The 22,852-nt window shown below is 42.0% G+C and overlaps 1 protein-coding gene across 1 annotated transcript in view; it reads left to right on the plus strand.

Moving 5' to 3' along the window:
* The window catches only part of zdhhc14 (zinc finger DHHC-type palmitoyltransferase 14), a 135,038-nt gene extending 130,108 nt beyond the window's left edge, over nucleotides 1–4,930 (plus strand). The window contains exon 9 of the mRNA XM_072265364.1: nucleotides 3,810–4,930. Coding sequence (XP_072121465.1) covers nucleotides 3,810–4,166 — 357 coding nt within the window. The 3' untranslated portion in view covers nucleotides 4,167–4,930. The remainder of the gene's footprint in view (nucleotides 1–3,809) is intronic.
* The last annotated feature ends 17,922 nt before the right edge of the window (nucleotides 4,931–22,852 follow it).

The following is a 22,852-nucleotide window of genomic DNA, read 5'->3' on the forward strand; positions in this document are numbered from 1 at the left end:
AATTGATGTTCAGCAGCAAAGTGCTGGTGGAGCTCCATTATCAACCTGGCAGTTTGTCCCAGACACTGGTATTACCTTTGTGCTTTGCAAAAGCACAGCACCTCCCTGGAGAACTGGAACACATCAGTGTTATTTTGCAACAACCTCACCTTTCAGCAAATGAGATCTCTTTCTGATCACTCATGTTGCTAATTCACATGATCATGAGTGCAGTCTTTTGCTCCCTGCATCTGGGGCAGATTAAGGCTGTCAGCTCAGCATGGCAGCTGCTGTTGTGCATGAGAACATGAGTTAAGTATTTGTCCTTCAGTATGTAACATCTGTGAGTTCTTTAATTGGAGACTTCATGGCTGACTGGACAGTGCTTTTACATTAATTGCTGCAGTTGGGAATAATCCAGAGCCAGGCAGTTCAGAGTCTTGTGACTTTGAAGACCACAGGTGATGCAGAGTCACTTTAAAGGTGATGAAAACAGACACCACAGGGCATATATAGGAATGCTAAATGAAAGTTTCCTAAGAGTGACTCTTTCAATAATTCATTTAAGTTTACCAGAAACTGTAAATGCATGCACACATACAAAAGTGTATTGGTATATGTCCTGTCCACCACAAAAGACAGGATTTACCAGTGGCCACCCATTTCAATCTGACTTCCCACATCCTTTCTGATATGTCGGCCCATGGCTTCCTCCTGAGTATGGTCTTCTCTACTGCCAAGGTGAGGCCACACACTGATTGGAAGAGCAACACTTCAGGTTCCATCTGGGTGGTCTCTAACCTGATGGCATGAACGTTGGCTTCTCTAACTTCTGATAATTTCTCCCCCCACACCGCCCTCTCTCTTTTCATTCCCATTTCTGGTTACACTCTCCCACCACCTTCCTCTAATGCCCCATTCTCCTTCTCTTTCTTCCATGGTCACTGTTCTCTCCTATTACATTCCTTCTTCAGACCTTTTTCTATTCTACCTATTACCTTCCAGCTTCTTACTTTATCTACCCCTCCCACACCCACTCACCTGGTTTCACCTATCACTAGCCAGTCTGTACTCCACCACCACCACCAACCCCCCCCCCCACCCATCTTCTTATTCAGGCTTCTCTACCTTTCATTTCCAGTCCTGATGAAAGTTCGCAGCTCAAAACATTGGCTGCTCATTTCCCTCCATAGATGGGCCTGAGTTGGTGAGTTCCTCCAGCACTTGTATGTGTTGCTCGGATTTTCAGCATCTGCAGAATCTCTTGTGTTTTTGCTTTCATTAACTTTGACGTTTTGTTACAAGCTTCCAAGCTGAAAGGCATCCAGCCTGTCAGGCTGGATCCATACTTAAATTCTGCAAGTCATCCAGGAAGGAAACTTGTCCTTCATGGTTTTATGTCTTCAAAAAGACCTTGGTACACAACTTATATTGGGTGAAATCTGGACCATAATCTCTTACTCTTCTGTTCCAGTTTCTTCTGCATGAACTAGATATTATTACGTTGAGTACAAAAATACAGAATATTCAGTTCAGCTGTCTACACAAGAGTTTGTGCTGCATTGGAACCTCATGCAACTAATTTGACCTTACATTTACAGTAATTCCACCACTCCCCCCTCAGCTTTTCTGTTTATTCTGCTTCACTTTTATTGCATATAATTATTCACTGGAATTACACCTAGTGATGTTTTGCATTCTAACCCATCAATTTAGAGTTTTCTTGAATTCTTTATTGGATTTTATAAGTGACTATTTTATATGAATGGCCTTTGTCTTTGTGTCAGTGGAAATTTTACTACATCCACCCTACCCAAATCAGTCATAATATTATAAGCAACACACATAAAAGTTGCTGGTGAACGCAGCAGGCAAGGCAGCATCTCTAGGAAGAGGTACAGTCGACGTTTCGGGCCAAGACCCTTCGTCAGGACCAACTGAAAGAAGAGATAGTAAGAGATTTGAAAGGGGGAGATCCAAAATGATGGGAGAAGACAGGACAGGAGGGAGGGTTGGAGCCAAGAGTTGGGAAGTTGATTGGCAAAAGGGATATGAGAGGATCATGGGACAGGAGGCCTAAGGAGAAAGAAAGGGGGAGGGGGGAACCCAGAGGATGGGCAAGGAGTATAGTGAGAGGGACAGAAGGAGAAAAAGGAGAGAGAGAGAGTGTGTGTGTGTGTGTATATATAGACACACACGATAATAAAAAAGAAGAAATAATTAACGACTGGGATTAAACAGCTGTCCCAATTAGCTAAAGTTTCATGAAAATAGTTTAAAAGTTATAAAAAAAAAGACAAACTACCATTTAACTGAGTAACAAAATATGTATTAAAATTAAATACGGACGAATTAGAACAGATAATATTATAAGGTAGGAGTCACCTCTCAGCTTTGTTTTCCAGATAAAAGTCATCTCCATCTGTCCAGTCTTTCCTCCCAAGCTTATGCTCTCAGATCTGGTATCATCCTGGCACGTATTTTGCATCTTCTCCAGTGGTCTCCATAGGAATACATTAGTTCTCAACTTTTCCTTCTATCTAGCAGTGTTTGCTTTACTTCTCATTATCTTCTGAACAATCATGTATAAATACAGTGGATTCTGGTTAATTGGGACACATCAGGACCAGTACATTTTGGCCCAATTAAGTAGCTGTCCCAATTAGCCAAAGTTTCATGGAAATAGTTTAAAAGTTATAAAAAAGACAAACTACCATTTAACTGAGTAACAAAATATGTATAAAAATGAAATACAGACAAATTAGAACACTATCAATACTACTACAGTACTAAAAAACTGTATTGGTTCCTAATAGTTATCAATGGAGGAATTCATTCACTATATGCTGCCATGTTTATTTGACTATAAAATCAGTGCAGACACCTAGTGCAGATAATGGACTACCTTCATATAAAGCTTTTGATGATTGCATATTCCAAGTCTTCATTTTCATTATAACATTCAAGATGATTGTCAATATCTTCAAATCTTTGCAGTTCCTAAACTTGGTGATGTAGTGAAATTGTTTTATTTTTACTCCTGGCCATTTCTGGAATCTCAAAGCCTAAATGTTTGAAACTGCAGTGAGCAAAACAGTTCTGAATTGACTTACTGCTTATTTCTCACCAACTATAGTAGCAACAAAATCACTGCTTTTTGAACACAAGCACACACAACTGACATGACTTAAAATTGTTCACTCCAAGCACAGTGCCCCAAATAAACAAATGAAAATCTGGCTATTTTCTTGATTAGTTTTTGTTGTTTAAGAGTTGTCCCAAATAAGCGATTACCCAAGTTAGCCAGAATCCACTGCATTGCTCTATATCTTAGACCTCTGGATACCTTCACCATAAAAAATACTCGGCTTAGATGTAATTGAAATTATGCATGATATTATAGAACCTGCTTTCAAAATCAAGTACATGTAGGTTATAAAGGCTTGTTGATGCCTCAAAGAAGCATTTTCACTTATACAAAAACATCTGGAAAAAATCCAGGTCCTAATGTTTTTAAAAAAAAAAACATGCAACTACGTTAAATATCTGTTTCTCAGATTCCTGGGCAAGTCATGGATGTGTTGCTGTGTAGTCATAACTGGAGCTCATATGGGAAAGCTCTTTAATAATATTTAGAAATATCTTGTAAGTTAATCATTCGACACTTAGCAGAGTTGCTAATTTTCTCTTCATTCTCTTCCCATCCTACTTGAAACAATATATTATCTTTTTGTTTCTTTAATATTTCTGAGATTTGTTTCATCTATTCTCCATTTATACTTGAGTGCGATCAGTATCAATGTATTCAAAGAACTAAATTTGTTTTACAGGCTGCAGCCATACCACTTTTACAGAATGAGTCAAGTCCAACCAGTGAAGAGCCTCCTCTACCTGGAAAGATGACAATTTCTCCTCCATGTGCCACATTGGTTCTTAGCCAGCCAACACCTCCACCATCAACTTCAAACCTTGCAGCAGAAACCTTACTTACAGATACAGTGCCAATAAAGGAAAAATGTGAAGGTCACCACTTTCTTACACCGGAAGAGGCACCATCACCTCCAGGAATGCTTACCCCAGGTACTCCTCTTCCTCATAGCCACACGATGCATGTCCTGAATGCGGTCACCCAGGATTCAATGCACGAGGATTCAGTTCGAGGCCTTGTCAAGCTTAGCTCAGTTTGACCCATTATAACTTCCCAAATTCCAGGTGTTGCTGTAAACACCAAAAGTCATATCAGGAAAGGGCATCATTTTTCCAGCACAGACTAGACACAATAAACAACCACTTCCATCTCGAATACAGAGAATAAGTGCCAAGGTGTAAAGGAGAGCCATCCTGAATCACTCAGACTAAGAAGCAACACAATGGACGTTCTTTTGTCAATGGGGCCATGGCAAAAACTATTCAACCTGCACTCTGATATTGTTCAAGTGTTACTTCTACAGTGCCGTGCTTTGAAGATGTTGCACAGTTGAGATCAATGATATATCAGGTTGCTGAAGTAGAAGAACACTGAGTAAATCAATTGCTAAACAAAGTATGAATCATCTTTATCATCAAAATGAGTATTCATCTCTTGCGTCGGTGATCTGCAATAACTAATTAACAATGTGTTGAGACAAAGCCTGTTTATACTGTAATCTAAGTCACTATGCCACATTGTAAGCAAGTGTTAAAGAACTTGTGTAAAAAAATATATATATTTTGTTTTCCAAAGAATACAAACAAGGGCAAAGGAAAGCAGAGAAGTGAAAAATCCTATTATCCTTCACTGTATTCATTTTTTTGGTTAGAAAGACCAAGAATATTAAGGACCATTATCATTTATCTCTTTTTTATGTACAGTGTTTGAAAAGAAGCTGTGTTGTGCCATGTCACCATATAAAATGGGTGATATTTATTTCCTGTGTTTATTAATAAATTGATAACACTTTTATTCTTTAAATTGCTCTACCTTGGTGATTGTGTGCAATGGACTTCCTGTTTTCAGCTAAAATGTAATGTTCCAACTCAATTTTGATTGTTTTCCCCACAATTCTTTATAATATTTATCTGCTTATGTGCAAGGAACAAATAACCATACAGTACTTAAATTGATTAAAAGGGATTAACCCAGCTTGGAAATAACTGACAAATATGTCCGACTTCCCTGCTCTTTCTCCTTTGCCTAGCAGGTGTTTCTTTTTAGGTGTTTTTCTAACTATATTTTGAAACCTCATTGAAATCATCTGCTATCACCTGTTCAAGGAGTGCATGGAGATCATAATAACTTAGTGTGCAAAAAGAAATTCTGCTTGAATCTCCCCTGAACACTTTCACAATCATGTTAAATTTGTGTTGTTCAGTTATAGCTCCTCTTCACAATGGGGGAAAGGAATCCTTATTTACTCCAATAAAATGTTATATTCAGCTGCTAATTGCTCCAAAAGGAACAATGCCAGCTCTACTGGACTTAATCTGATCTGTTATCTAAGGTGCCATTCTGATGGATCCTTTCCAAAGCTTTAACATGTTTTCTAAAGTGCAATGCCCACAATATGATACACTAATCCTTATGAGACATTAGGATTAATTTATACTGCATTTGTATAACTTCAAAAAACAAAAAAATGCAATTATTGCAAATACTTAGTCAGGCAGCTTCAGTGGAGGTCATTGATTTGAAATGTGAACTTTGTTTCTTTCCATTAATGCTGCTTGACTCGTTGATTATTAACAACATTCTCTGCTTCTATTTTTAGTATAACTTCTTCTCGCTTGTACCCTGTTGCTCTATTTATAAAACACAGAAGCCCTTGGGCTTGTTTTAAGCTTTCTTAACTTGCCTTACCATATCCAAATTTTATACTTTTCTTGACCCATTTTATATTTATTTTTCTTATCTAGTCAGAACACATTAATTCATACTTTCCTGCATTAAATTTCATCTGACTTTGCATGTTTCATTGGTCTGTTTTATCTTCATTATTTCTTACACTAAGTTCCATGTCACCTGCAAGATACTTTGTTTCCCAAAAACAGTCCTCTGTCTGTCCCATTTTCATTTGTCAGAATTAGATGATTGCATCTTCTTTACTCACTGAGTTAGAAACAAGTACTGAAGAAATGCTACTACATATATTTTGGGAATTCTTCCCCTCCATGTTGCTCACTTGTTAGAGTAATGTGAAATCTTTAGCCCTCCATCCACCCCTCCATTATTAGTAATTTTCCATCATAAAATTTTATTATACCTTTACATCTCCCTTCCCCTCTCAATAGTTATTATTATATCTCATGTTATATTTAAATAGTTAGCCGGTCTGATAACTAACCTTTTTCTCCATAATTACAGTCAAATATGTTTGTCTTTTAACCGTCAAGCACGCCATTCCCATCCAAGTTTTTAGCTAGCATTCATCAAAATTGCCAGACCCTCTCTTTCTGAGTTCATCCTTGTTTGCTTTGAGCTCACTTGTCAATATAAATGACAAGTAAATGGCAAATCTTTCACCTATGTATCACTTTAAGATCATCACCCACACAACTGAAAGTATATTTGGCAAAAAAATGTGAAGTGTGAAGAAAAATTTCTTTTCCTTTAGGAGATTGTTCAAGTCTAAAGATGAGTATGTTACAGTGAGAACATGGAAGAATATTGAATTGAAGCTTTATGCTGCACATTTATTATAAAATATAAAGTTTATTTTGTGAGTGTAGCAAAGGAGGACAAAGGGTTATTTTATAGGAAGTCTGGGGGTGGTGGTAGTGGAATTACTTGCAGTAGACTTGTTTGTTAAGTGCTAAAAATTTTCCTCAAAGCAGGGACTATTTGCAGATGTACCACTGAAGGACTGAAGTTCAACTTTACAACATAATTTTGGCTGTTCTAACATTATTTAAAGTTAAAAAGCAGAAATTTATGAAATTGGAAGATGAGCAATATTGAAGTTATGTAACTGTCATTTTTCCATAATATATTGTTTATGAATTGAATCATGGGTGTCAATTGATAAATATCAGTTTAACCAGTTGTATACCCATTATCAGCATTCTTTAATTGTCTCTCATTAATACTTCATGAAACATGACTGAATGATGTCACATAACTTTAGCCTAATCCTCCATGTATTAAGCTATCAGATCAAAGCTAGTTCAGTTGTTGAAAAAAGCCCATTGCCTCAATTATAATTTCTCTTTGAGTTATATCCTCAGTTTTTTTGTTGTATTACATAATGGTTCACAAATTATCATTACATACGTTACTGTTGATGGGTAGCCGTAACAGCAATTAAATTAGAACACATCAGCATCTATAGCAGCCAATGCTGAGAACCCCTGTGGCCACTCCCACTCCCTCAATAATAAGTATACTGCTTTGGATAGGTGGGGGGGGGGGAGGAATTACCTACTGGGGGATCTCTGGCACTGAGTCTGGCTCTGCAGCTCATAAAGGAAGCAGTGGGAGAAGAGGACTGCAATAGTGATAAGCGATTACATAGAGGGGTAGAAACGAGATTCTATGGATGCGATAGAGACACCCAGATAGTATGTTGCCTCCCAGGTGTCAGGGTCAGGGATATCTTGGATCTGGTCCACCGCCTTCTAAAGGGGGAGGGTGAGCAACCGTAAATCTTGATACATATTGGCACCCAGTGATGTGGATAGGAAAAGGGAGGAGATCCTGAACAGAGAAATTAGAGAGCTGGGTAGAAAGCTGAAAAGCAGGTCTTCCAGGAATAGTAACTTCGGATTGCTGCCTGTGTCACGCGCCAGTGAAGGTAATAATAGGATGCAACACAGACAAAATGCTGGAGGAACTCAGCAGCCAGGCAACATATTTGGAAAATAATACAATCGATGTTTCAGACTGAGACCCTTCAACAAGACTGGAGTAAAAAAGATGAAGAGTAGAGAAAAAAGATGGAGTGGAGAATTTTGTATGTGTTGCTTGGATTTCCAGCATCTGTAGATTTTCTCTTGTTTGTAACAATGGGATGACTTGCCAGATGAACATGTGCTTGAGGAACTGGTGCAGGGGGCACTGTTTCAGATTTCTGGATTATGGGATGTCTTCTGGGGAAGGTACAGCCTGTATAAAAGGGACAGGTTACATCTGAACCCGATGGACACCAACATTCTTGCAGGCAGGTTTGCTAGAACTGTTGGGGAGGGTTTTAAGCTAATTTGGCAGGGGGTGGGAAACTGAGTGATAGGCCTGAGGATGGGGCAGTTGGTATACAAGCAAAGGCAGCGTATAGTAAGGCTTTCAGGAAGGATAGGTAGATGATAGGGCAAAATTGCAGTCAGTGGGATGAGTTGCAGTGTAACAGGGACAAAATTGAAAACAGTTACAAGTATAGGACTGAAGGTGTTAACTGTATATCTGAATGCATGCAGTATATGGAATAAGGTAGATTATCTTGTAAGGCCAGGATGGGCTACCAACTACTACAGATGATAGAAAATGCATGTCAGAAGGCCAATGTTATGATCATCATGGGAGATTTCAATATGCAGGTAGATTGGGAAAATCATGTTGGTGCTGATTTTAAATCCCAAGAGAAAGAATTTCTTCAAGACTGGAGGGAGGCAGAAGTAAGGAAATTACAGGCCAGTTAGCCTGAACCTAGTGGTTGGGAAAATGTTGGAGTAAATTGTTAAGGATGAGGTTTAGGGATACTCGGAATCTTGGTACATGATAAAATGGGCTCAAGTCAGCATGATTTTCTTAGGGAAAATCTTGCCTGACAAATCTGTTAGAATTCTTTGAGGAAATAACAAGCAGGATAGTCAAAGGAGAATTGGTGGACGTGTACTTGGATATTCAGAAATTTTTGACATGGTGCCACACATGAGGCTGCTTGGCAAGATAAGAGCCCATGGTATAACAGGAGAGATACTAGCTTGGATACAGCATTGGCTGACGGTAACTAGTGTTGTTCCGCAGGGCTAGTGTCATGACTGGTTCTTTGGTTGTATATCAATGATTTGGATGACAGGATTGATGACTTTGTGGACAGGTTTGTGGACAATACAAAGATAGATGGAGGGGCAGGTAGTGTTGAGAAAGAAGGGAGGGTGCATATGGACTTACACAGATTAGGAGAATGGGAAAGAAGTGGCAAATGGAATACAATTTTGGGAAGAATATAACCATTCACTTTGCAGAAGGAATAAAATCATAGACTAGTTTCTAAATAGGCAAAAAATTCAAAACTCCAAGGGGCAACGATACTTGGAGTCCTTATGCAGGATTCTCTAAAGGTTAACTTGCAGGTTGAGTCAGTGGTGAGAAAGGCAATTGCAATGTTAGCATTTATTTTAAGAGGACTAGAATACAAGAACAAGGATGTAATACTGAGGCTTTATAAGGGACTGGTGAAGAGTATTGTGAGCAGTTTTGGGCCCCTTATCTAAAAAAGGATGTGCTGACATTAGAGAGGGTTCAAAGGAATTTCACAAAAAGTGGCTGGGGCATGTGTTAAGGATGCCCTGATGTTGGCTACCCTGCAGAGTGTTATACGGCCAGCTACATCATGGTTGACACTCAGCTGGAATGTCGAAGAAGTGCTATAAGGATCAGATGAAGAATGCTTTAAGGAAGGGCAAGATCAGACCCAAGGACATGGAGGAGGTTGCTGCTGACCGTACCACTTGGCGACAGCTGTGTAGGGATGGGGTTCGTATTCTGGAGATTGATAGAACAACCAGAAGACAGCAGAAGAGAGCCAGGAGAAATGCAGCCATGGTTGCCACCACTACTACATATACATGTCCCACCTGCAATAGCGCTTGCGAGTCCAGGATAGGACTGTATAGTCATCAAAGATCTCACCATTAAAGGAGTGGACATTGTCACTGAAGAGAGGAGATTCTGGAAATGAAAGATTATCATTTGAGGAGCGTCTGATGGCTGTAGGCCTGTACTTGCTGGAATTTAGAAGAAAGAGGGATTTCATTGAAACCTATTGAGCAAGGAGTAGATGGGGAGAGGATGTTTCCTATAGTGGGGGAGTCGAGTTCTAGAGGGAACAACCTCACAATAGAGGATCGTCCATTTAGAACAGAGATTAGGAGGTATTTCTTTAGCCAAAGGGTTGTGACTATGGAATTCATTGCCATACATGGGTGTGGAGGCCAGGTCATTAGGTGTGTTTAAGGCGGAGGTTGATAGGTACTTGATTAGTCAGAGCATGAAAGATTACGGGGAGAAGGCAGGAGAATAGAGTTGTGAAGGAAATGGATCAGCCGTGATCAAATGGTGCAGTAGATTTGATGGGCCAAATGGCCTAATTCTGCTCCTATGTCTTATGGCCTTAGAGGCCATCCCAAAGTTACAAACGCTCTATTTATTGACCCCCCTAAACATTAAAATGAGCTCCCATATTACTAAATGCAAATGTCTGAAATAAGTACGTGTTCTTTCTTACAAATAGATGTAGTTTCCTTTCTCTCTCACCTTTTATCAGGTTTCTTTTGCTTTTGATGTTATTTATTGCAATATTGTTGAGGTCTTGTCAACAGATTGAGTGATTTTTCTGTATTTTCCAACTTGCAGACAAAATCGACTTACGGATGTCTGTAAAAATGGAAGCAGTTTGTAACCCAGGGATGGTCTGTATATACATGGTGACCACACCCATCCTACTGCATCAATGATGTTGACCACTCCATTCCACCAACTGATAACTAGATTGTTATCTGATTTTGAATGAGACAAAATTTCTAATTAGACTCAGTGAAGTTTTAAGTTGTTATTCTCAATCAAATCAATACTCAGTGATTTACGTTAATTTCTGTTCTGTCAACATCTTGATCTTAAAGTTGACAATATGAGAAAATTCCTCCCTATCTCCATCACCTTTTCCAGTCACTCTACCCACTGCATTCCTTCAATTATGTCTTCCTTGTATTTCCCAATTCCTTTTGTTCACCATCAAAGACCAAGGAAGGTCCTAATTGCTAGAGGTTACTCATTGTGAAATCTTCTCTTAAAAACTAACTCTGGTAAAGCCTCTGATTATCTATCCTTTGTCTTTCTCTTAAGGTTAGTTTAATATCTGATGACATTCCTCAAAAAGCCTTCTGGGTGTTTTTAATGATTAAAAGTAATTTATTATTGATATAGACTAAGTAAATAAAACTGTGTTCTTTACCAAAACTGGTCACAGCCTGGATCACTTGTCCATTGTTGATATATACTCTACTCTAATACAGGTTGAGCACCCCCTATCTGAAATGCTTGGAGCCAGTAGTGTTTTGGATTTTGTATTTTGGAATATTTGCATCGATATAATGAGATACCTTTTCTCCACTCCTTCCCATCTCATCCATTGCCCTTGCTTTGCCTGAGTGACGGCCTTTGCGCACCTTGCCGCCTCCTCCTGCCGACGTATCTCCTGTGTCACAAGCCTGCGTCTCTGAGATGGAGCAGCCTTGTTCCAGACCGGTGTACTGTCCCCAAGGCCAAGGCCGCTCCTCCCTTGCTGCACTCGGCCCACGATGTCCCTGTGCTCGAGTGCCGCCTTTGCTTGCTCGGTTGCTTCTGATGGAGTCCATTTCCTCCCAGTGTCCAGGATGTGGGCAGCTTGTGCTACAAATGGATCACTCGCCTCTGTTAACATCATCTCCAGTCTTACTGTGGCGCACTTGTATTCCTCTGAAAGACTGGTACTGGGTAGCTCTAGGACTCCCTTTGCCATAGAGCCCTATGCTACTGAGGCACCTGGGAAGTCCAAGCTGATCAATCTCTCCAGCTTTTCCACCTTCGAGACTGGAACTTCATACAGGGTTAGTGGCCACATAAGGCATGGAAGGAGCCCAAATTGCATACACCACAGCTTCAACTTGCCAGGGAGTGTGGTTCTGTCGATGGTCTCCAGGCTACTGAGGGTATCCTTCCTGAGCTGATCAACATGCTCTGTGTCTTTGAGGGATGTGTTTTACCACTGCCCTTGGCTCTTCACAGGCTTCTCGAAGACTGTTGGAATCATCTCATCGCCCATGTAGAAGCATTGGTCTACCAGCTTCCCCTTGACGATAGAGATGCTTCTGGACTTGCTCGGCTTGATCTTTAGCCGAACCTGCTCGATGTTTTCTTGAAGCTTTCTCAACAGGCGTACAGTACAAGCCTTGGTCGTGGTCAGTGTTGTGAGATCGTCCATGTATGCTCTGATAGGCGGCAGCCTCAAGCCAGGTCTTATGCGCTGTCCTCCAACCACCCATCAAGATGCTCTAATGATCACCTCCATGGCCATGGTGAAGGCTAGTGGGGAGATGGTACAACCGGCCATGATTCCCACTTCCAGATGTTGCCACACTGTGGTGTAATCTGCTGTTGTCAAACATAGCTGCACGTCCTGGAAGTAGGCCTTAACGAGGTGTGAAGGGCCACTGGGACCCTGAAGAAGTTGAAAGCAGTCCAGAGGAGGTTATGAGGGTCTGAGCTGAAGGCACCAGGAGCACCACGTGAAGATCTGTTCCCTCCTTGGCGACCTGGATCTGATGCCAGATGGTGCAAATGTGTTCCAGACAGCCAGAGAAGCCTGAGATCCCTGCTTTCTGGATTAATGTATCAATCATATGGTTTCTTTGCAGATATCTTGACAGCTTATGAGCCACCACACTAAAGAAGATTTTGCCCTCAACGTTTAGGAGACTAATCTGGCGGAATTGGCCAATTTCTGATGAACCCTTTTCCTTTGGGATCAGGATTCCTCCGGCTCTCTGCCAGGATGTTGGTATCTCCTGCTTACGCCATACCACCTTCATGAGCCTCCAGAGGAACCGCAGGACACCTGGTGCATTTTTGTAGAGCCTGTATGGCACTCCATACAGGCATTGTGAAGAGACCCTTCACAAACTTGAAGGGATCTTTATAGAAGCTTGTTCTTGTCCGCTCCTTCTTCCTACACTTCCTTACCAGGTTCTCAGCTCTCTTCAGTGTTGCAAGCCTGCTCCAGATGTCTGCTTGCAACAGGTTTATGCCTTCCTTCTCCTCCACTGTGGCCTCCCTCCATTGTTTCTTCAGCTGCCTCCTCTCTCTGACTAGACGATCTATTTCCTTCTGCCTCCTGGACTCAGTGGGGATCGTCGATGTAGTTTTCTTCCTCTCTAGCACTCTAAAACGTTCTGCTCCATAACTATAGATTAATTCCCCCATTCTTTCCAACTTCTTCATGGTGGTGCCTCTGAGCGTCTCAAAGATGTTGGAGAGGTCAGCATTGACCTCCTCCCACATTGTCTTCTTGCAGGATTTTGGCCACTTGATCAATGGCTTTTGTCCCTGGATCATCTTTTCCGTTGCAGGTTGTAATGGGCTGGGACCGGGTTGCTCTCCTGTGCCTTGCTCTTCCTCTGCACTGAGGTATTGATGTCCTGCAGACTTTGGGTTTCATCCTGCTGCTGAACTTAAGTCGACTGACTTAACCTGCTTCTCAAAAAGTAGCTGCCAATGCGAGGTCCCTGTTGCCCCTTCTTCAGGCATCCTTTCCTGCCCTCATGTATTTTCAGGCCTGTAGTAGAAGTAACCTTTGTCCAGCTACATATGCAGTGCTGGAGCTTGTGTCCTGCTGCAGCCTCAGATATGCTGATCATCCAACTCATTGTCTGTTCCATTCCTGTATCAGTTGCTGGGCTGTCTACTGATGAGTCATCTTTCGCCCCCGCTCTCGCTAATTCAGGGGGTATCTCCTCCTTACAAGTTTTCGTAGCCAAGGGTGGGTGGGACCCACGCACCTTTGCGTGCTGGATCCCGCTGCCGTGGGTAGCTAGCCCGCAGAAGCCCCTGTGGGGTCTGTTCCCTCCTGCCAGCTGTCTTTCCATGCTGTCACAAGGTCTTTCTCTAATTGTCAGCTGCTCTTTCACAGCAGTCACTGGTTCACCAGATGATCAGGTATGTTCTGTAGGACTAGATGTTAATATCCCTTATTTGCACTCCTGAGACATGCTGCCTGGACTCTGTGGGGTGGCCAAGTGAGTGGTGGCATCTTCTGGGTTATCAAGTGGGCACCCTCCTTCCTCAGTGTTTTGCTGATAGGCCCACGACACCTCCAGAGGGTTCAGCAGTGAATCCCGGTGTCCCGGGCTCACCCCCTAGATGCCTTTCTCTCACTTGGAGGCCCAGATAGAATCCTTTCTCTACATCCAGAACCACTGACTACCCTTTTCAGCAGCTCTGGAGAGGTCTTTGACTGCTTGTCGGTGTGTCTTCCCTCGCACTCCCAACTCCTGGAGTAGCCTTGATGTTGATGTGGCTACAAATCCTCTGCAGCCTACTTCGACTGGTCGGACCCCTGCTTTCCAGCCACCTTGTTGTGCATCGGCTGCAAGCTCAGCATACCTCAGCTTCTTGTGCTCGTAGGCCTCCTCCACTGCATCCTCCCAGGGCACTGTAAGCTCGATGATGTAAACGAGATGGAGTGAGGCCGACCATAGCACAAGGACTGGTCTGAGGTTGGTTTCTGCAATTTCAGCTGGGAAGCAGAGCCTCTGGCCTAAGTCTGCCACCATCTTCCAATCACGTGCCTCACCTAGCCACCTGGTGTCTGGTCTCGATGTATCGAGTCTGGCTTGACCCTCACCTTCCTGGACAAATGCTGTTAACGGCCAGCGGGATGAAGGGGGAGGGAGAGCGTTGACGCTCATCTGCCGACTTTCCAGCACTGCTGCAAGACACTGTAGCACCTGGTTGTGCCGCCAGGTGTATCGGCCTTGAGTAAGGCTGGTCTTGCAGCCCACCAGAATGTGTTTTAGTGTTGCTGAAGTCGGGCAGAGGGAGCATGTGGGGTCCTCTCCATATCACTGGGTGGGAATGGGAGCCAAGTCTAAACACGGATCCATTTACATTTTTTCAGGTTGACCACCCATTTTCCAGAAACTGATGGTTCGAATGAAATTATGGGATGTTTACTGGGTGGCCACCAGATGGCACCCTGTTTAGCTCACGCAATGTCATCTGTGGTGTGAATTATTTTGACAAAAATACTCTTTTTATTATCTACATTGCACTTGTCTGTGGTAGTCGGTAGTCCCAATATTTTGTGCTTATTTTACGTAAGTTTAACCGAAGCTATCGCTTCTAAGATATTCAATACATATCGATGGTTGAAATGTTGGAAAAAAAAACTGGACTAAGATATTTCTGTGCATAAACTGTATGACTTGTATGCATTGATTCATCAACTGTGTATGATATAAAGCACCAAAGGGAAAAAATTTGCAATTCTATGTAAACAGTGATTCACTAGAGCAAATGAGCACACAAAAAAAACTCTAAAAGTTGGTAAGAGCACTGAGCATGATTGAGTAATGATTGAACGGTTTCATCGGTGTCAGACTGGTGGAGCTGACTTGGCAGAAAGTGTAATAATGAATGCTGATAAAACACTGCAAGTGAGGAAGATGACAGTGATGATGAAACAAAGATTTATTATTGATAAGTTAATTGAGTTGTTGGGTGATTTAATCAAAGGGTTAAAAAACATGCCTTTGCGATGGAACAAGAGCTAATTAATTTTTATTTGATGCAAGAAAAATTACATGGGGAGAGATCAAACTACTTCGCCTGGATGAATGTTTTAAAAGATAACTGAGAAACAACATTCTTTGTAAACCCAGTAATTAATAAATTTATTTTCTGTTTAATTGATAATCCTTTTTAAGCTTCTGCTGTCCATTTTTGCCATTATTATTACATGACCTCTCTTAATCCGGCAAAAACATTAATTTGGCAAGGCTCAGGAACCAAGGGCGTCAGAAAATTGATGGTCAACCTGGAAGCAGCTTCTAATATACCATAAAGGTAGTTTTATATGATTTTTTAATAACTTTGTGTATGAAACAATAAAGTGGACATTGAACCATCAGAAAGGTGAGGTATCACTACCTCAAATGCTCAGGTGGACAGTCAGTGGCTGCTTGGCATAGCCATCATTCCAACTCTGAATTTGTGTTACCGATAAGCAGTCTCTGTCTTACACTTGTTTATCAGACATATGTACTGATACAACTGTTCAGCATGTTAGATTTTCATTAATGACAATTTCTTTGTTGCTTCATGATCAGCAGATATCCTATCACCATAAATCTTTAAAAAGTTAATGTTAATGCATACATTTCTGCAGCTAGCCTGCTGAATATTCACAATTACCTTAAGTTTTCAGATTGCCTTGATAGATTTTTGCTTGTTTCATGATCCGTATACTGTTAAGTGGAATATGTTCACTCCCACGCTGACAAATCCACTTTTTCAGTATACGATTGAGATCTTCATTTTTTGCTTTATGCAGTGTTTTTTTCTATTTTACATTAACTTCTATTCATTACCTATGTGAGGTCACTTCCAGAACTGTCTGGTGAGCAGGGACCTGCACATTGCCGAGGAACCTTCCCAGCGCCTTGTGTAATTTTCCATTTGTGACGTCACTGTCAGTGCTCACAAAAAAATTCGGATTTTGAAGTTTCGGATAAGGGGTGGTCAGCCTTTATTATTATTTTACTCCAATTAAATAGGTTGTCAGGAGCCCATGGAGAAATTCACTCTTTTAGGCACAGTAATATTTAATTAAAAGTGGTAACACTTTTCCATTGTTGTCTTTCCAGAATGTCACAACTCCAGAAACATTAGGTGTCTAAACTTGCATTTATTGATTTTTGAGTAATTCGGGGAATAATCCAGAGTTTACTACATCAGATATCCTGCTTTTCAATTTCTTCCAAAGCAGCTTATTGGCTGAGTACAGGTTGCCCTATTCAGCTCAAAGTTGCTTTTCTAAAATTTCAGACTCTTCCCCTTTCATCTGAAGTATACCCCACAGCTGTTACCGTTAAATTGACTGTAAGAGTTCCTCATACTTGTGGCCGAGGCCCTTCCAAATCTGCACCTGTTGCATCAGTGATTTTTCTCTCCAATATAGAAAATACTTACTTTACTTACTTTATACTTTATTGTCACCAAACAATTAGTACTAGAACGTACAATCATCACAGCGATACTTGATTCTGTGCTTCACATTCCCTGGACTACAAATATTAAATATTAAAAATAGTTAAAATTAGTAAATATTAAAAATGTAAATTATAAATCATAAATAGAAAATAGAAAAATGGGAAGTAAGGTACTGCAAAAAAACCAAGAGGCAGGTCCGGATATTTGGAGGGTACGGCCCAGATCTGGGTCAGGATCCGTTCAGCAGTCTTATCACAGTTGGAAAGAAGCTGTTCCCAAATCTGGCCATACGAGTCACATAGAACAAACAGAACAGTGTAGCAATGGACAGTCTATTTGACCCACAGTGTTGTGCCCATCTTGATGCCAATTTATATTAAATATCCTCCTGTATATCCCTCCATTCTCTTCAATTTCATATACCTAGCTAAAGCCTCTTAAACTCCACCAAACTGTCTGTTTCCACTGCCTCTTGTAACTTATTCCAGGCATTTATTACTCTCAGTATAAAAGAACTTCCCCCTCAGGCTGCCTTTAAACTTCCTCCCTCTAACCTTAAAAGCATGTCCTCTGATGTTTGACATTTTCTACTCTTGGGAAAAGATTCTGACATGGTACCCCATATATGCCTCTCATAATTTTAAAAAAAAGTCTCTCAGGCTTTCCACAGCTTCTGACACGAGGGAGAAAAACCTACGTTTGTCCATCCTTTCCTTATAGCTGAAGCCCTCTGATCCATGCAGCATCCTAGTAAATCTCTTCTGCACCCACTCCAATCCTTCCTTTAACAAGATGACCAGAAATGCACCCATACTCAGTGTTAGGTATGACTTAAGTTTTACACAGCTGCTGCATGACTTCCTTACACTTATAATCAACACCCCTACCAACGAAGGCAAGCATGCCAGAAGCCTTGTTTACCAACTTATCCACATGTACAGCCACTATTAGCGAACTGCAGACTTGGATTCCAAGATCTCTGTTACCCTCAATGGTATTAAGGGGTGTGCCATCAACTGTATACTTTCTCCTTTCACTTGACCTCCCAAAGTGAAGACCTCACATCTGCCCAGATTAAACTCTCTCTACCACATTTCCGCTCACGGTTGTAACTGATCTATATCTTGCTGTATGCTTTGATAGTCCTTTGCATTGTCCATAACTCCATCAATCTTGGTGTTATCTGCAAACTTACCAATAGATCCTATTACCTTAGTAATACATACATTTTCATCCAAATCTTTGATATATATCACAAACAACAGAGGCCTTAGCATCGATCCTTCAAGGATACCACTGGTTACAGACTCCCCCAGTCAAAATAACAGCCTTCCACCCCTCCTCTTTGCCTTTTTTGGACAGGCCAGTTCTGAATCCAAACTTGCAGTTCATCCTGAATCCCATGTATCTTTATTTTCTGAATCAACCTACCATGAGGGACCTTATCAAATATCTTACTAAAGCCTTACTAATGTCTATTGCCTTAGCCTCATCAAGCTCCTGTGCCATCTCCTCAAAAAACTCAATCAAGTGTCCCCGCCCTGTACAAAGCTATGCTGACTTTCCTGAAGAAGGCCATGCCTTTCCAAATGGATGCATCCTATTCCTTAGTACTTTTACAAATTGCTCCCCTACCACTGATGTGAAGTTCGCTGGCTTATATTTACCTGGATTATTCCTATTTCCTTTCTTGAGCAAAGGCACATTTATTACTCTCCAATCTTTTGGGATTTTCCCTGTTGCTAGTGAGGACACAAAGATCTTTCTTAAAGAGCTAGCAATCTCCTCATTTGCTTCTTTCAAAACACTGGGATATATGCCAACAGGTCCTGAGGATTTATAGAACATAGAATAGTACAGCACAGTACAGGCCCTTTGGCCCACAATGTTGTGCTGACCCTCAAACCCTGCCTCCCATATAACCCCCCACCTTAAATTCCTCCATATACCTGTCTAGTAGTCTCTTAAATTTCACTAGTGTATCTGCCTCCACCATTGACTTAGGCAGTGCATTCCACGCACCAACCACTCTCTGAGTAAAAAACCTTCCTCTAATATCCCCCTTGAACTTCCCACCCCTTACCTTAAAGCCATGTCCTCTTGTATTGAGCAGTAGTGCCCTGGGGAAGAGGTGCTGGCTATCCACTCTATCTATTCCTCTTAATATCTTGTACACCTCTATAATGTCTCTTCTCATCCTTCTTCTCTCCAAAGAGTAAAGCCCTAGCTCCCTTAATCTCTGATCATAATGCATACTCTCTAAACCAGGCAGCATCCTGGTAAACCTGGTAAAGGCGGGAGGAGCAAGAGCAGCGCGCTGCGCGTGCGCAGCCCTCCGATGAAAAATGATATTGTATCTGTTAAATAGGGGCTGTGGACAATTCTGATTTGATGGAGACGGACATGAAAGCACAGAGGAACATCTGGAAAAATTTCTGAAACGCTTGTTCACTGCCATCGTTATTGCGCCGTCGGGAATCTTCCTGAGGGAAGGCCTCAAAATCCCCGGCCTTGCCCGCTTTTGGCGACCGAGAAGTAGGTCGAATCGTTCAATAGAGATGGCGCTCAGTACTTGGTGTCAGAGAGCTGATCACAGCTCGAAGTTTTCGGATGACTCAGAGTCGGACCGTAGTCGGGTATGGCAGGGAGAGTTTTTCTTCCTTCTCTCCGTCTGCGTGAGATGTGGGATATTTGAGAGACTGAACTTTTACTGTGCTCATGGACTTCTTCAAGTTATGGTATTGTTGCACTGTTGTAACTATATGTTATAATTATGTGGTTTTGTTAGTTTTTTTCAGTCTTGGTCTGTCCTGTGTTTTGTGATATCACACTGGAGGAAATATTGTATCATTTCTTAATGCATGCATTACTAAATGACAATAAAAGAGGACTGCGTGTCTTCATAATCTAAAAAATCTCCTCTGTACCCTTTCCAATGCTTCCACATCCTTCCTATAGTGAGGCGACCAGAACTGGGCACAGTACTCCAAGTGCGGCCTAACCAGAGTTTTATAGAGCTGCATCATTACCTCGCGATCCACCACCTTAATACTTTTCAGAAGACCCAGCACTACTGTTTCCTTCATCTCAAAATATCACAATACATTTGCATGTGCCACTTTGTCTTCACTATCCCTCAAACCCCGAAAGGGTTTTAGATTTTTGGATCATTGGGATCTCTTCTGGGGAAGGTGGGACCTGTACAGATTGGATGGGTTGCACCTGAACTCGAGGGGGAGCAATATCCTTGCAGGTAGGTTTGCTAGCATGGTTCGGGAGGGTTTAAACTAATTTGCAAGGGGGATGGGACCCGGAGCGATGCAGTGAAAGAAGTGCATGGAATAAAGCCAGATCTAACATATAGAGAGGCTTTGAGGAAAGAGAAACAGAATAAAGGGTGTAAAGGTAGTAAGGTAGAAGGGCTAAAGTGTGTGTACTTCAATGCAAGAAGCATCAGGAACAAAGTTAATGAACTGAGAGCTTGGATATGTACATGGAATTATGAAGTAGTGGCCATTACAGAGACTTGGCTGCAACCCGGGCAGGAATGGATTCGCAATATTCCTGGATTTCAGTGCTTTAAAAGACCATAAGACAAAGGAGCAGAAGTCAGCCATTCGGCCCATCGAGTCTGCTCCGCCATTTTATCATGAGCTGATCCATTCTCCCATTTAGTCCCACTCACCCACCTTCTCACCATAACCTTTGATGCCCTGGCTACTCAGATACCTATCAATCTCTGCTTTAAATACACCCAATGACTTGGCCTCCACTGCCGACCGTGGCAACAAATTCCATAGATTCACCGCCCTCTGACTAAAAAAATTTCTTCGCATTTCTGTTCTGAATGGGCGCCCTTCAATCCTTAAGTTATGCCCTCTCGTACTAGACTCCCCCATCATGGGAAACAACTTTGCCACATCCACTCTGTCCATGCCTTTCAACATTCAAAATGTTTCTATGAGGTCTCCCCTCATTCTTCTAAACTCCAAGGAATACAGTCCAAGAGTGGACAAACGTTCCTCATATGTTAACCCTCTCATTCCCGGAATAATTCTAGTGAACCTTCTCTCTACCCTCTCCAATGTCAGCACATCCTTTCTTAAATAAGGAGACCAAACTGCCCACAGTACTCCAAGTGAGGTCTCACCAGCGCCTTATAGAGCCTCAACATCACATCCCTGCTTCTATACTCTATTCCTCTAGAAATGAATGCCAACATTGCATTCGCTTTCTTCACTACCGACTCAACCTGGAGGTTAACCTTAAGGGTATCCTGTACGAGGACTCCCAAGTCCCGTTGCATCTCAGAACTTTGAATTCTTTCCCCATTTAAATAATAGTCTACCCGTTCATTTCTCCTGCCAAAGTGCATAACCATACACTTTCCAACATTGTATTTCATTTGCCACTTCTTTGCCCATTCTTCCAATCTATCCAAGTCTCTCTGCAGACCCTTAAAAGGGATTGAGAGGGGGGGAAAGGGGAGGGGGGGTGGCATTACTGGTCAGGGATACTATTACAGATACAGAAAGGGTGGGTAATGTAGCAGGATCCTCTTTTGAGTCAGTATGGGTAGAAGCCAGGAACAAGAAGGGAGCAGTTACTCTATTGGGAGTATTCTATAGGCCCCCTGGTAGCAGCAGAGATACCGAGGAGCAGGTTGGGAGGCAGATTTCGGAAAAGTGCAAAAATAACAGGGTTGTTATCATGGGTGACTTTAACTTCCCTAATATTGATTAGCACCTGATTAGTTCCAAGGGTTTAGACGGGGCAGAGTTTGTTAAGTGTGTCCAGGACGGATTCCTGTCACAGTATGTGGACAGGCCGACTAGGGGGAATGCCATACTAGATCTAGTATTACGTAACGAACCAGGTCAGGTCACAGATGTCTCAGTGGGTGAGCATCTGGGGGACAGTGACCACCGCTCCCTGGCCTTTAGCGTTATCATGGAAAAGGACAGAATCAGAGAGAACAGGTAAATTTTAATTGGGGAAGAGCAAATTATGAGGCTATAAGGCTAGAACTCGCGGGTGTGAATTGGGATGATGTTTTTGCAGGGAAATGTACTATGGACATGTGGTTGATGTTTAGGGATCTCTTGCAGGATGTTAGGGATAAACTTGTCCCAGTGAGGAACATAAAGAATGGTAGAGTGAAGGAACCATGGGTGACAAGTGAGGTGGAAAATCTAGTCAGGTGGAAGAAGGCAGCATACACGAGGTTTAGGAAGCAAGGATCAGATGGGTCTATTGAGGAATATAGGGTAGCCAGAAAGGAGCTTAAGAAGGGGCTGAGAGGAGCAAGAAGGGGGCATGAGAAGGCCTTGGCGAGTAGGGTAAAGGAAAACCCCAAGGCATTCTTCAATTATGTGAAGAACAAAAGGATGACAGGAGTGAAGGCAGGACCGATTAGAGATATAGGTGAGAAGATGTGCCTGGAGGCTGCGGAAGTGAGCGAGATCCTCCATGAATACTTCTCTTCGGTATTCACCAATGAGAGGGAACTTGATGATGGTAAGGACAATATGAGTGAGGTTGATGTTCTGAATCATGTTGATATTAAGGGAGAGGAGGTGTTGGAGTTGTGACCAAGTTATCAGAAGATTGATGCCGATAAGAGAGAGACAAATGGGGGAAACATTCAAAATGCTAATCAGAGAGAGACGAGAGAGATTACCGAAAAGAGACACAGTTCCGAGTATTATTTAGATCGGTTGCTTTGAACCTGAACTGTTTGAAGTTTGATGGACAGGCGATACCCCAGCAGGGGGATAAAAGGAACAGGTTTGCTAAGGCAAGACACACCACAACACCACGAGATAACGAGACCCTGGAAAAGCGGTGTGCCCCCACAAGTTGGTGGGAGTTTTGGAGGTCTGGTCGCGGGACCAACCATAGATGCACAGGGTGAGAAGGTACGATCGGCGGGAACCT

The sequence above is a fragment of the Mobula birostris genome, chromosome 8 (assembly GCF_030028105.1).
Source record: "Mobula birostris isolate sMobBir1 chromosome 8, sMobBir1.hap1, whole genome shotgun sequence".
Taxonomy (NCBI): Eukaryota; Metazoa; Chordata; class Chondrichthyes; order Myliobatiformes; family Myliobatidae; genus Mobula; species Mobula birostris.